This window comes from Magnolia sinica, chromosome 1 (assembly GCF_029962835.1).
Source record: "Magnolia sinica isolate HGM2019 chromosome 1, MsV1, whole genome shotgun sequence".
Classification (NCBI taxonomy): domain Eukaryota; kingdom Viridiplantae; phylum Streptophyta; class Magnoliopsida; order Magnoliales; family Magnoliaceae; genus Magnolia; species Magnolia sinica.
In genome coordinates, this window is record NC_080573.1 from 59973209 (window position 1) to 59987244 (window position 14036).

The window sequence follows — 14036 nt, forward strand, 5'->3', positions numbered from 1 at the left end:
AAACTTTGGTGTGCCATGAAAAATGAAAACAATTTTCTCCCTTGAATTTCATTTCTCTTTGCTATGGCCCACCAGAATTTTAGATCAAAGTGAAATCTTGTCCACTAAGGTTTCATGGGATTCCACGTCACATGAACTCTTCGGATTAGAAGCCCATGACACGTGTGCAAAGGTGCGCACGTGCGGTGGGCGCACAGGTGAGCATGACTGACTGACTCTCTCTCTCTCTCTCTCTCTCTCTCTCTCTCTCTCTCTCTCTCTCTCTCTCTCTATATATATATATATATATATATATATATATGATTCATCCCTGTACTGCATAATGGGGGCGACTGATTCCTCTATGTAACAACCAGTACAAGCATAATGTAACCACTTTTTAACACCATGATTGTAAATGGGTCTGAAATTGAGGCATAAGCACAACTATAACAGTAGTAGATCACGTAACGTAATAGACAGAAAATCACTCAGCCCAAACCCATTCTTTTGTAAAATCCATCCAGGATACATACCTAAAGATCAAACTGAAAACTCTTCAAAAGGTAGCAAGTATCGATCCATTGGTGAATTGCCACTCTTATGTGTGCAGGTTAGCTTTTGTTTGGGCCAGTGTCAGCCTGAGTCAGACCTGTTCACCTTGACAATTCACATGTTTGGATGAACCCATCCATAAACCCATGAATAGGATGATAGTCTCATTCTACATAAGTTCCTTGATTTGAAGAAACAATATAGGATTTAGAGAAAGATAATTCACATTTTTTTGGTGGATGAACCCATCCATAAACTCATCCATATCTATTATCCCCCCTTACATGTATTGTCATATTCAAATTAAAAAAAAAAAAAAAAAAAAAGTCTCATTCTACTTAAGTTTCTTGATTTGAAGATACAATATAGGATGATAAAAATATTGTCCAAATGGGATCATATGAAAGGCTATAATAGATATAACAGTGCGAGTGAAAGCCCAATGGAGTAGATAGTTATAGATGTTGGCATGCGACCTTTGTCCCTTCTCAAGAACAAGGCTTCATATAATGGCATGCTAATTAAGCTTATACAACCACAAATAATAATCTGTAAAGCCATATGATCAAAGGTGACCCACCTATCCTTTCTGATAATCGTCATCATCATTGCCCTGAGAAAGCAATAGAGGTTTAGCAGTGATAGTGTTGTTGGGGGAATGAACATGGGAGAAGCTACCGCGAATTCCATTACTTCTTCCTTGTACCTCTTTAACGCTTCCTTGTCTATGACTTTGCTTGTTACCTCGAATCCTGGCTCTGAAAGGCCCAACAATTTTAAGCTGATGGATATGATCGAAAAGAAGTAGGAGGATGAACCCCTCATCATCCACATCCGAGTTTCGTTCCACCACATCCGGACTTTTCCTTTTACCCACATTAGCTCCAATAGACTATAGGCATGGGGAGCAATGCCCAAGAACACAAACAACTTGAACCAAGGGTCTGATGCCTAGAAAATCAAATGGGAGCAAAGGAGAGCAGAAAAAAAAAAAAAAAAAAAAAAAACTAAACATGGTAAGTCTCAAGACAATGTAAAAGAAATGCTCAAGTGCTGTCAAAGAACTATAAGTTACAGTGTTTCCTAGTTTCAATGGACACGTAGACAATCCAATCCATTGGCCTAGAATGTTCATTAGGTCCAGTACATATCTGATGAGCCCCCACACAAAAGTGATACTGATTTGAAAAATGTTAACCATATATCAATGTCCTTTAATATAATCAGGCAAGATCATTTACAAAAAAAATAGGTGCAATCAACAGTTGATCTATTATTTGTTACTACCCATTTTGAATTGCTTATGATTCTAAAGAAATCATTTTTTTGGGCAATTTTAACCATGCCATCCATGGCTTGGAAAAAGAATGGCAGAGAATGGCAGTAGAAAATAAGGCCAAACCCAGGGTGGATTGGATCATCCAACCAGTGCGATTTTTGCATGGTAGTCTCTAAAATGTGTTCAGAACTCAAGGGACAGTTCAAATTCGAGAGAGAGAGAGAGAGAGAGAGAGAGAGAGAGAGAGAGAGAGAGAGAGAGTACCATTGGGAATATTGGGATGGCATTGACCATAGCCAAAGGAGGAAGGAGTCCATAAGCCAATATGGGGAAAGACCAAAGGCCCCACAGTGAGAATGCAGTGTAGCACAAGAGGTGCCCAAACGTCAATCTTCCAACCCCGTAAGTCCAAGGGCAAAAGCCAGATAGGAATAACTCAAGCAATCCTGTCGTCCATCTCTTGTGTTGAATGAGGGAGTCATTGGCGTTAACAGGACTATAACCCAAATACGCTTTCCTTTCTGGGCTACACAAAACCGATTTCCACCCCTTTGAATGCAAGACCATCCCTGTGAAAACATCCTCTACAGCTGATCCATACATCACTCCCATCTGAAACAAACAACTATATCATACAACACAAAATAAGACTAATAGTATCATTTACCCCACTTACTATGCCAATGTGTAACATTTGTAGCACATCCGAACTGTCCGAAAGGTGGGCCCCCCAATCAAGATTACTTCCAACAACTGTCAGGTTGAAATGATTTTGAATGGATTCCCACCACCACCAATGTAAGTTTCAAGAGGCAGGTGTTTTAAATTTTGTTACAAAGCTCTTCCACTTCTAATCAGGTGTTATAAATAACATTTCTATGAAAATTGGTGAAAATTAAACATTTTTTTTTTTTTTCTGTTGCTTGTTTTCCCATATATTTTTCCAAAGAAAAAAGGTACTATCAGAAATTTAATTTACATGGGAAATGTGAGATTTGCACATATCCAAACAGAAAAATTTTCATTTCTATGGAATCTTTTCAATTTCACGTAATCCAAACAGGCCCAGGAAAAGAGTTTGTCCCTAATAATTCCTCGATTATACATGATTCGTAACTTAGTTGCAAGTAAAACCTGAATTCATGAATTATTCACGAATTATTCAGTAATTAATTTAAAGAAACAGAAAAAATTCCAAAATTATTTTATTTTATTTTTTTACGTTTTGTTTATGGAGAAATATTCATTTATATATTGCAGGATATTTAGTGACATGTACTCAGTTGGGTAGCCGAATTATTCAGAAATTTAAACTCCGTGTCACTGGTTACAATTGACTGCTATTAATTCACTTAGGAATTCCTATTTTCTTCATACACGTTATGGAGTTATGTGTGTGTGTGTGTGTGTGTGTTTCGATCTTTATCTGTAGATGCATGTTGAGAAGATATAAGAGAAAAATTGAAGATCCCACCAAATACCAAGAGAAGATAAATATGTAGAGAGAAACTATACACGCACGTAGAGAGAGCTAGAGAGAGAGAGAGAGAGAGAGAGAGAGAGAGAGAGAGAGAGAGAGAGAGAGAGAGGGAGCATATGAGAATTTGGTGCATACCTCCTTCCCCCATGGTTTGCCTTGCTCGTAGGTGCAACGAGTAAGAGTCTTCGCCTTTTCTTCCAACTCATTCCAATTCTTATTTTCTCCAACTGCTACCATTCAACACGCAAGAAAAAGAAACGTCACCTCTACCATTCAATATGTACATGTACGAGCACGGCTGCAGTGCGTGAAATGCGATGATGTGGGCACCATATCACAGAATTTCATTGGCCATGAGGGACTGGCTAGCCTTTGATAAAATCCAGCCTGGTTTTTGATTGGCTTTGGGCTGAGGTTTAGGCAGGTGGATTGCATCTAGGCCTGAGTCTTAGGCCCAAAGACCCAACTGGGTTGACTTCATTAACAGGTGTGGGTATCAAATCAATGGGCCTATTGGGCATCGTATCTAGCCTGACGTAGGCTGGGTACAGGTGTGGTATGAGTTTGAATATTTTCTTGAGCCTGATTACTAATTGGGTTTGGTGGGGGTATGCTACACCCAAGCCCATATTTATTTATATATAAATATATACACTAAACCAAAAGTATTCACTACCTACTCAACTACATGTATCATTGTTGTAGCGTCGAGACTCGAGCATAATCAAGCAAAGTAATTACAATCCCACAAACAAATCCAATAAAAAGGAAATTCGAATTTTATGTGAAAAAAATCCTTTAGGAAAAAAACTACGGCATAAAGTAACGAATAATGCACTATAAAAACAATATTACAAGAGATAGATGATTTTACCGATTCAAATCACCGTTCGAACCTTCTTTAAATCCCTAGCTATGCCCTTGAACCCTTTAAAACAACTTAGAAAACCCTAATCCTCTCCCTAATCCCGATTACACTCCGTATATATACTATCCAACTGAAATAGGAAACAAATTGTACACTTACGCAATTCTACATGCACCTTCGCTAGGTCCTTCGATGGCATTGACAGCTGTCGAAGACCGGTTGATGACATCGACGAGCCTTCGATGCCATCAAGTAGCAACCTCGAAAATTGTTCAGCAATCAATTTAAACTTTTTTAGATTTTCTCAATGGAATCGAGCATCTGTCTATGGAATGGACATCTGCTCAATAGAATCAAGTAGTTTATCGATGACATCAATAGACTATGTTATAGATAGATTTAAAATATTAGAAAACATGCAAATTATGCAATAATATGTATCACCATAAATTACCATTTGCAAATTTTGATAGGTAACATTTATTCCACTTATCAGTGGACTAGCCAGATATGTTAGCTAGCCAAATCTTTATATATATATATATATATATATAGAGAGAGAGAGAGAGAGAGAGAGAGAGAGAGAGAGAGAGAGAGAGAGAGAGAGAGAGAGAGAGAGAGATGTAGTGTGGGGTGTATTGCCTATGGAGCATAGATCTAAAATTATGCTGATAAATTTCTTTATCCAATACTGACAGGTATACATGCCTATGGAGCATAGATCTAAAATTATGCTCATAAATTTCTTTATCCAATGCTGACAGGTATACATGCCCAAAGTTATATTAATTTAGCTAGTCATGTTTCCCAAATGCTACGTTTTCGATTATAATACATACCTAGTTCTTCATCCAAGTTTGGTCGAAAATCGGGTGTGAATTTTTTTCCATTGAGAGATTGACGACGGTGAACTGCACCAGTGCCAGCATAGAAAGGGCCATTGTGCCCATTCATGCCCAACATTTCCACCTACAGAAAACGAACAACCATTAGAGGATAGAAGGACGTCATGCAAAGCCAGCCATGATTTCTTGTTGTTGTTGGATTCTTACAAGGTCATTTTCCTGTCAAGTGCATATCACTATCATACATGAGGCTATACGTCCAGAAGATTGACCCACCCTTTGGTTGTTGGCTCTACAGTGTATATGCCATGATTAAAAATAAAAATAAAAAATCATACAAATTGGATGGTCTCAACCATTCAATGTCTTATTGACCCAAAATAACCTCTCTGGGGCATCAATCACAATAAAAAAACCATAGCCATTTGTGTGCAATGTTGGGAAATTTTAGGTAATGGAATGGGCCAGCCTGGCCTTCCTATGATCTATGGCCAAGGCCTGGTCCATTAATTAAACTTGACCAGAGGATTAGATCTGTGCTTGAGATCTAGAAAATGTTTCTGGGCTGAGTTGGGCCCATGCAAATGATAAATGGACGTAATGAGGTCTGGGCACCAAAACATTCACCATTTTGAACAAAGATGTGAATATGTGTTGTATATAAATGGTAAATCTAGTGCATCCATCTTGAGGGTCCTTCCATGTTAATTAAATGCTTTGTTGGTCCAAAAGTCGGGCCTTCTCACTGTTATAAACAAACATATGATCACGTCCTCATATATATGGAACCCAACGTTTTAATCTCTCTTTTACTTATAATAGGGCTAGGACTAGCATAGCCCAGCCTCTGCGCTCTTTCATCTGGATTTAGGCTAGGGCTAAAGGCCAACAGTGGTCAAGCCCTAGCCTGGCCCATTGCCATGCTTATGGTAAAGGTTTCATTATGTGATTAATCCTGTTTGTATCATTCTTTTAATTTCAAATAGGTGTGGTGATGGACTGGACCATGCAACCTGGCCCTGGTGGCCAAGCCCTATAGGGCCAGGGCTCTGTGTTCAGACCAAGCCAAGCTATGGCCAGTGATGAATGACCTGTGGTCCAATAATCAAGTAGGTCACTGTAATAATAATAATAATAATAATAATAATAATAATAACAAGATGGAAGATGAGACACTTATGAGGGTCTGATTAAACTTTTATTGTAGTTTAAAGGCACTTTTTGGATCTAGGGTCATGCTTCTATCATCAAAAATATGTATATGATGATAGAAGCATTTGGTCAGGTTACTATTTTCCTTCCTGGGCTGGTCCTGTCCTTTCCCAATTGTATAGTACCATGACCTTTTTTAGTTCGATTAGAGCTTAGGGGACTAGTGTCAGGCTAGATCCAGGTCCATATCCACACCTAAAGTCAAATGACGCAACATCAGGTTTAAGCAGACACTGAATGATGAGTCCATGGGCCATCCCAAATGGAGTTTAGAGCCTTAACACGAACATGGGTCCACGCACAGCCAGTAGCTTGTAGACCGTTATTGTCGATTGGGGTCCACAGGATGATCGTGTGTACCTCATAAACCCTCTTGCCGCTGTTTGCATATAAGTCATTCTCTGTCAAGCCTAAGAAGCCCTGTTGGAACTGAACAAACCCGATTTGGTAGCCCACTTTTGGGTCTAGGAAGAAGCACATTGCATGGCGAAGCGCTTTGGAGTTGTTTGAGTGCATGTCACAGTCCACGTTGATGATGAAGGGTGCATTGCTTATCACCTCCGACACTCGATTCTGCCCAAAACCCCAAAGTATTAGCAACAATTATTAAGAGGAAATGCTTGGGAGATTGAGATTCCATCCCTCAAAAGAACAAAGCAGATCTTCATGACATGCTCATGTTCTAGCTAGGTCATTCTTCATGTGGGTGGGCCACACATGTATGAGAAAATTTGACTGCTAGAAAAAAAAATAAAAAATGAAAATGGTCCACTTGCTTGCACAGTCAAAACCCAATAAATGGCCTTCACAACCCATGCATATTGACCCTCTTTGCTCAACTCTCTCCTTCACATACTCCAGTTATCATATAAAAAGAAATGCATATAAGATAACGCTTAGTACTAATCCCTACCATCTAATCAGTGACAAACCCATCCATCCAATTTTTTGGGATGCATCTTAGTTAGTAGATCAAAATTGGACTGATTGAGACCTCGCTATTGCTTCATCAGTGGACTTTTTTTTTTTTGCAATATTCCCCATAACATTCCCAGGTCACCAAAAATAGAAAATTGCTATGATGCTAGGAACATTGTTTTGTGCAAATTCAAGCTAGGGACCGCTGACTGGATGGTCCAGATCGACCAGCACATAAACCAACTAGCTAGGGACCCCTGACTGGATTAGCTTGGATACCCAGTTTTAATAATTGATGTCTGGCTTTGTACACATGATCATATATCTTCCGTCCAAATTGGGCCAATTATCAAACCCTCTTCAATGAGTTACAAGTATGCAACATGTAGGGACTTGAGTGTCCATTGTTCACCAAACCAGTCGCAATTACGCAATAATCTGTAGCCATAATAATTATTTAAGCTGCATTTTATAAAAGGATTGAAAGGAAAAAAAAAATGACTAAATGCAAAAAGTTGAATTATCTTGTATGAATATCACCATCTATCAATCATCAATGCTGTATAACAATGAACTAATTTAGGTAAGAAGTTGATAGGTATTATCACAAGCAAGCTTTCTTTGTGTGTTGGCATATCAGATACTTTCTTGTGCTAAAATAGAAATGACGAAGAAAAGAAGAAGAAGAAGAAGAAGAAGAAGAAGAAGAGGAAAGAAAGAAACATGGAAAGATTACCATGGCATTGAGGGCGCCAGCCTTGTAATGATGTGGGTGGCCTAGTCGTTTTTCCCTCGAAAGGTAAACAAGTGTGGGCATGGGGTTACCATCAGCATCCAAGTCTCCACCATCTCCTCTCAATAGAATCTAATAAATCCCACAAGTTAGTGAAGCCATCCATTTAAAGTACCCTCTCTTTAAGAAGGAATGCCTTACAGTCTAATTTATTTTTATTTTTATTTTCATTCATTAATGCATCTTTTATTGTTGAGTAATACTGTGTCTATACACCGAATGAATGTATTGAGACAATCTAGTTGGAAGAATTTTCAATGTCTCTACATCCTTAGGAAATGAAGTAGAAAAAGTTGGATGCAAAAAGATTTTGTGACCTAACTTGTCCAATTCTTCGTACACCTAGAATATTTTCATGAAATTGGGCAACAAGTCGGGATAGCATATCTTAGGGATACTATCCATGGTGTGCCTGTTGAATGTATGATGAGTACCTGACATGAGAAGACATCCCGTACGTGTGTAGTTGTGTGTGCATTCTTGCACATGAACTAGATTTATAAAGAAGAGCTGAATTTGTAGGGTTTGGCTTGTACTTCTTATGCTTGTTACATTATCCTTAGATTTGAGAGGACCTAGGCTCTTAGTAAGGCTTGATTAGTTACTTTGATTCACCAACATATAAACCTCCAGGTGGATATTCATGGTGAGTTGTGTGGTTAATTAGGTGCCTATTGGGTCCAAGAGTCCCAATGGAGAATCTATGGCCTTTACAAATTTAGCCTTGTATCAAGAATCAGAATGATATATCAACATGATTTGCAAACTGGCTTTTTGTAAATTATTTTGATTAAGCAATTTTGAGATTATGAGTTGTAGTGCTTTAGCTATTATTTTTGTAAATTATTTTGATTAAGAAATTTTGAGATTATGAGTTGTAGTGCTTTAGCTATTATTTTTGTAACTTATTTTGATTATGCAATTTTGAGATTATGAGTTGCAGTGCTTTAGTTAGTATATTGTAGGAGTTTTGGGTAAAGAAACCTCCTAAGAGTACCCTCGAGAGAGAATTCTATGACAAGAAAAGGTAGGTGGCAAGAGGGTAAAGTGTATAAATGTAGGTGAGTAATTTAGGGAGATCTGGCAGAGTTCTACACCCTTAGATAATTTCCTTACTACATAGAATACTTACACTTAGCACCTTCATTGCAGTGATTGTATGAAGGAGGAGAAAATGCATTAAGCTGATTGTCTCGGAAAATTTTGTTTCAGTAATCGATTTTTTTTATTGAAGTTAAAAATATGCATGTGTAGAAGTAGATGCTTCTAGATTACTCATTGTGTAACTATTTCAACTTCCATTGTTGATTATTAATTATGAATTCCCACAAATTGCATAAAAAGGTCTGATGCCTGGTCACCAGACGTGGATCTGAGCTAATGATTTGTGCCCATGTTAAGCCTGGTTCAGCTAGCTAAGGTCCAAGAGCAGATTGCTAGCCCCATATTAAGCTCGAAACTAGTTTATTTTAATTTGTACTAAGGATTGAAATCAGTTTTCATGTACGATTTTGGTCACTTGTATGGTCCGATCAATCTGTCTAGACTATCCATTCATCCATCAAACATTTCATCAGCTACCATGGAAAATATAGACCCTTCATTTGCCTAAAACTCGGTCTTATTTTCATCACCATCCATTTTTCCAAGCTATCCGTGGGATGACAGGAATTGCCTCATAAGATGACTATTTAGTGATGTTGATTCCTCAAGAATTGGATGGTTAGAATCATATCATTGGGATGATTTTGCATAATTGCCAATGCAATGCTCTTTGAATGCAATGGATAGTCCAGATAAATTAATTGGACTTACAATGCTCTAGATAATCTCTCATGTGTTGTGCGTGTGATACTGAGTGATGTAGTTGAACCTTAGTTTTTGTTTTTGATAAGTACCAATGTAACATGTGTGGATGATATCAAACCCATCAAAAAGGTTGGCCCCTCCCTAGAGATCATCTAGGGCAAAGTTGAGCACAAGTCACTCATCAATTGGGCCACACTTGTAATTTGGATTAAATCACTGACTATGTTATGGTTGGACATGCAACTATCAATTTTCAAGTGTTTTGCATCTGCCAATATGTATAAGTACCACATTTTCTTGTCTATCAATTTCTCTTTCAAGGTGTTCCATAAAAAAAACATTGAAGCTATTTTACTTCTTGGACAATTGTTAAAGAAAATATAGAGAGAGGAGGAAGGATCTCTAAATTGTCTTTAGTAACTCAGAGAAAGCATAAGATAGGTTCCCAAGAAAGTTAATATGGTAGGTGTTGGAAAAGAACAGTCCCAGGAGGTTATATTGATATTGTTAAGAATATGCACGAGGAGCTGGTAACAAATGTGAGGACTGTCGGTAAATAGGCAAGTGGGTTCTTGATTACTATAGGCTTACACTAAGGGTTGGTATTGAGCACGTACCTTTTTGCATTGGTTAGGAATAAGTTAATGGGGCATTTGTGGGAATAGATTGCTAGTGTATATTGAAAAGATGAGAGAGAGTGTAACCAGAAAGCTAGATTTATGGAGGGATTCTTTAGAATCTGAAGGATTAAAAAATTAGTCAAACTAAAATAGAGTATATAGATTGCAATTTTAGTAATAATAAAAGTAAAGGAAAAAAAGAATTAGTTAAGATTATCGTCAATTTTTCGAAAATGACAACTTTGGATACCCGGGGTCAATAATTCATGAGAGTAGAGAGATTGATGAGATGTTGCCCATAAAATTCAAACTAAGTGAAAGAAATGAAGATGTGCCTCTTGAGCTTTATGTGATTATCGTGTAGCACTCAAATTAAAAGGGAAATTTATTAGGATGGCTACAAGACCAGACATGCATTACAGTGCAAAATGTTGGGCAGTTAAATAACAAGATATCAAAAGGATGAGTATAGCTGAAATGAGAATGTTGAGATGGATGAATGACAAGATGAGGAATGAAAGCATTAGAAATGAATGCATTAGATGAAGCTTACAGGTAGTACCAAAGGTAATAAGATAAGGAAAAATAGACTTAGATGATTTGGTCATGTGCAACATGGAACAAGAGCTGCGCGGTTAGAAGGAAGTTGGCATAAATTGAAGGATCTAAAATGACAAGGGAAAGGCTTAAAAGGACATAAGTAGAAAGTAGTAAGAAAAGACTTGATGAATTATGTCCTAACAGAATGTTTGGCCCATGATAGAAAATTTCTCACCTTGATTATCGATTCATGGTCACTTGGATCAACCTTTGACTCCCACTCGCTGAACCCCATGTGCCGCTCCCTTGTCTCATTGGTCACCTTCCCACATGTTCCTGCTTGTTCTATCTGATCATTCATTTCTTCAAATTTTTTCTACACAAAAAAAGATTATAAAAATTATACAAGGTCTCTGAAATCAATTAAGCTACCTATTCACTTAGAACTATTGATATATCTACCTTCCTTACCCATTACCAAACAGGTCCGCAATGTGTGATTCAAAGGGAAAAAGTCAGCTACCTACTGTTATATTCTAAATGTAATTAATGACTAATGCTCTATCCACATTTGGATTAGGGATTTGGATGGTCTAGGCTGTTCGTAGTTCAAGACATTTAATGCTACTTTTTTTCTTAGGTGACCAGGCTTTGTGCAACTAGGATTGCCTAGTTTTTGTGGCTTTTGCCTGTCCTTAGCTTTTTGCTCCCATACATCCCGATGTATTGGAATATGATAAAAAGGATTTAGTTGTTGGATTTGGGTTCTTTTCAATGATCCAAACAATTTATTAGATAGAACTTCTTTAAGATGGGGTGTCTGAAATATCTCAGTGGAACAATTAATCTTTAGATTATCCAAAGGTTTATGGAGACTGCCCACTTTCAAAGCACAAGAGCAAAATTTTAAAGGGTTGAAATAATCCAATTTAATAAATTTTATTTGCGTTTATACAACATACAAGACAAAACTCGTAATATAAATAGTTTGGATCATTGCAAGATGACTCAAGTTGAAAGTCTCAAGTCCAACTCATTTACAGTGGTTGGAGCTCCAAGTTAAATGGTCTATTACAATTAACCATAGGGTGGCAATGGGCAGAGCTAAGGTTGGCCCTAGCCCAGTCCTGTCCCTAATGGGCTAAAGAGCCCTCGGCCCTAGTCGTGGCTCTTATATGTTGGGCTAGCTAGGCTAGAATAGTCAAGGGTCAAGACAGGGCTAGGCCTATAATTTATGCAAAGCTGATGTGAATGCTACTAAATTCAAATAAAATTATTTGTAGAGAAAAGTTCTCATGCAATTAGCCCGTAAGATTATGACCCTTGCATAAAATGCTTGATAGTGTTTACACCCAACCTGACATTGTCAGTTCCAACAACTAGAAAATCGAGAAGTAGTAGCACCACCATATGAAAGATCAAGATGAGATCCTTGTAGTCGATACAATAGTAGAAAGAATTTATGGAAGATCACAACAACCACCACTAAGGGGGATCCTTACTCTTGCTCCGGTGATAGACTTCCGGGAGTTTCAACACCCAGTCAACGGTTCGAGTATCCATAGGTGGCGAAATTCCACTAGCGTGAGTGTGTGGGGTGTGTGTGCGTGAAAAAAAAAAAAAAAAAAACCACTAAGGGACACATGTAAGATAAGTAAGAAGACTGAGAGCATACGGCTGTCACACAGATATGTGACGGAACATGTAAGGCAATAATTTATATAATGGCCTAAGAAAATGCGTAATTGAATAGCAAGTTGATGGTGATATGCTCCAAAACATATGGCGAAATGTTATTGGCTACGGTTAGCTAATGACTGCGTGGGAACACGAAGATCATAAAGATTGATCCATTAGATAGAAGCATAATCAGCCATGTTTTCTTTTTAGTCAATTGATTAAGAGAAAATCATAGAGATTGATCTCAACTACAATTCTCCAGTAACTGCCTTATGTGTATAAATAAAGCAAAGAGAAAAGAACTCCAGGCCCACGTCAATCCAATACATCTCCTATATGGCACAATTTTGCCTATCCTTCGTCTCTCACGGACTCTTATATAAGTTTAACTTAGTTTTGATATATGCTATGCTGCCTATCCCTCGCCCCTCATTGATGTTTATCTTAGTTTAACTTAGTTTCGATCTAACTCCTCCACTAATAGCTAGTCAATGCTCTAAAAAACATGGTCCAATTAGATTGCTTATGATCTCTTCACCTTATGCCCAGAATCACACCACTACACTACAAGGATGAACCCTAAGTTTCGAATAAAAAGCCAGTGGGACTTTCTCACTAATGTGGTTAGAGATTTGGTCAACTGTCTCACATATGAAGTTCAACTGTGTATGATAAACAGACGATCATCTAACCACGGCTATCTCGCTTACGAAGCTTGGTCAAGTAACAAACAGATAATCGAATCACAATAGTCTCGCCTACAAAGTGAGGTCTTGAGCAACTAACAGATAGTCGTTGGCCACGACCATCTCACCTACGAAGTTTGGTTCCACGACTATCTCACCTATGAAGTTTGGTTCGAAGCGATGAATAGACTATCACACTACCAGTTGTCTCACCTACAAATTGCAGTTTTGAGCGATGAATAGATTATCTTTTAACCACGATCGTCTCGCCTACGATACCCACCACATGATGAATAGATTGTCATAGATCCACTCACCATCGACCGTCTAGTCTTCGAAGCTTGATTCATGCTGAACGAAAAATAAACGACCCTCCCAAGAATCACGATTGCCTCACCTATGAAGTTCAGTCGAGCAATGAATAGATTATCGAGATTAATGACTGTCTTGCCTATGAAGCGCAATTAAACGGTGAACACATCGTCATGACTGACAATTGTCTTGCTTACAAAGCCTAGTATATTGTTGAGGCATGATACTGTCATCAGTTATTCTGTTTTTTTTTTTTAATTATTATTATTATTATTATCTATCTTTATGTTGATTGTAAACATTCATTCAATATCAATAGATTACTTTTAGTTTTAGATAATTTTCCTTTTATCAATACTGTCTTATCATTAAACAATATAATTTATCACGCGTTTAATTGAAATCTTTTTATTTAGAAGGCAAAGAAAACTCATCAAAAGGACAAAATTTCTCCTTTGCA

At 37.7% G+C, this 14036-nt stretch overlaps 1 protein-coding gene across 2 annotated transcripts in view; it reads right to left on the reverse strand.

Annotated features, from left to right (window-relative positions):
- Positions 1 to 850: 850 nt before the first annotated feature.
- LOC131250558 (cellulose synthase-like protein E6) overlaps positions 851 to 14036 on the reverse strand; it is a 47191-nt gene continuing 34005 nt past the window's right edge. The window contains exons 2-8 of one of the 2 annotated variants that reach the window (XM_058250855.1): positions 11134 to 11274; positions 7873 to 8001; positions 6579 to 6791; positions 5001 to 5130; positions 3429 to 3520; positions 2078 to 2425; positions 851 to 1485 (exon numbers count right to left, since the gene is read on the reverse strand). In XM_058250855.1, coding sequence (XP_058106838.1) covers positions 943 to 1485; positions 2078 to 2425; positions 3429 to 3520; positions 5001 to 5130; positions 6579 to 6791; positions 7873 to 8001; positions 11134 to 11274 — 1596 coding nt within the window. In that variant the 3' untranslated portion in view covers positions 851 to 942. Of the gene's footprint in view, positions 1486 to 2077; positions 2426 to 3428; positions 3524 to 5000; positions 5131 to 6578; positions 6792 to 7872; positions 8002 to 11133; positions 11275 to 14036 lie in introns of both variants that reach the window. The other variant, XM_058250848.1, reaches the window with a different exon arrangement.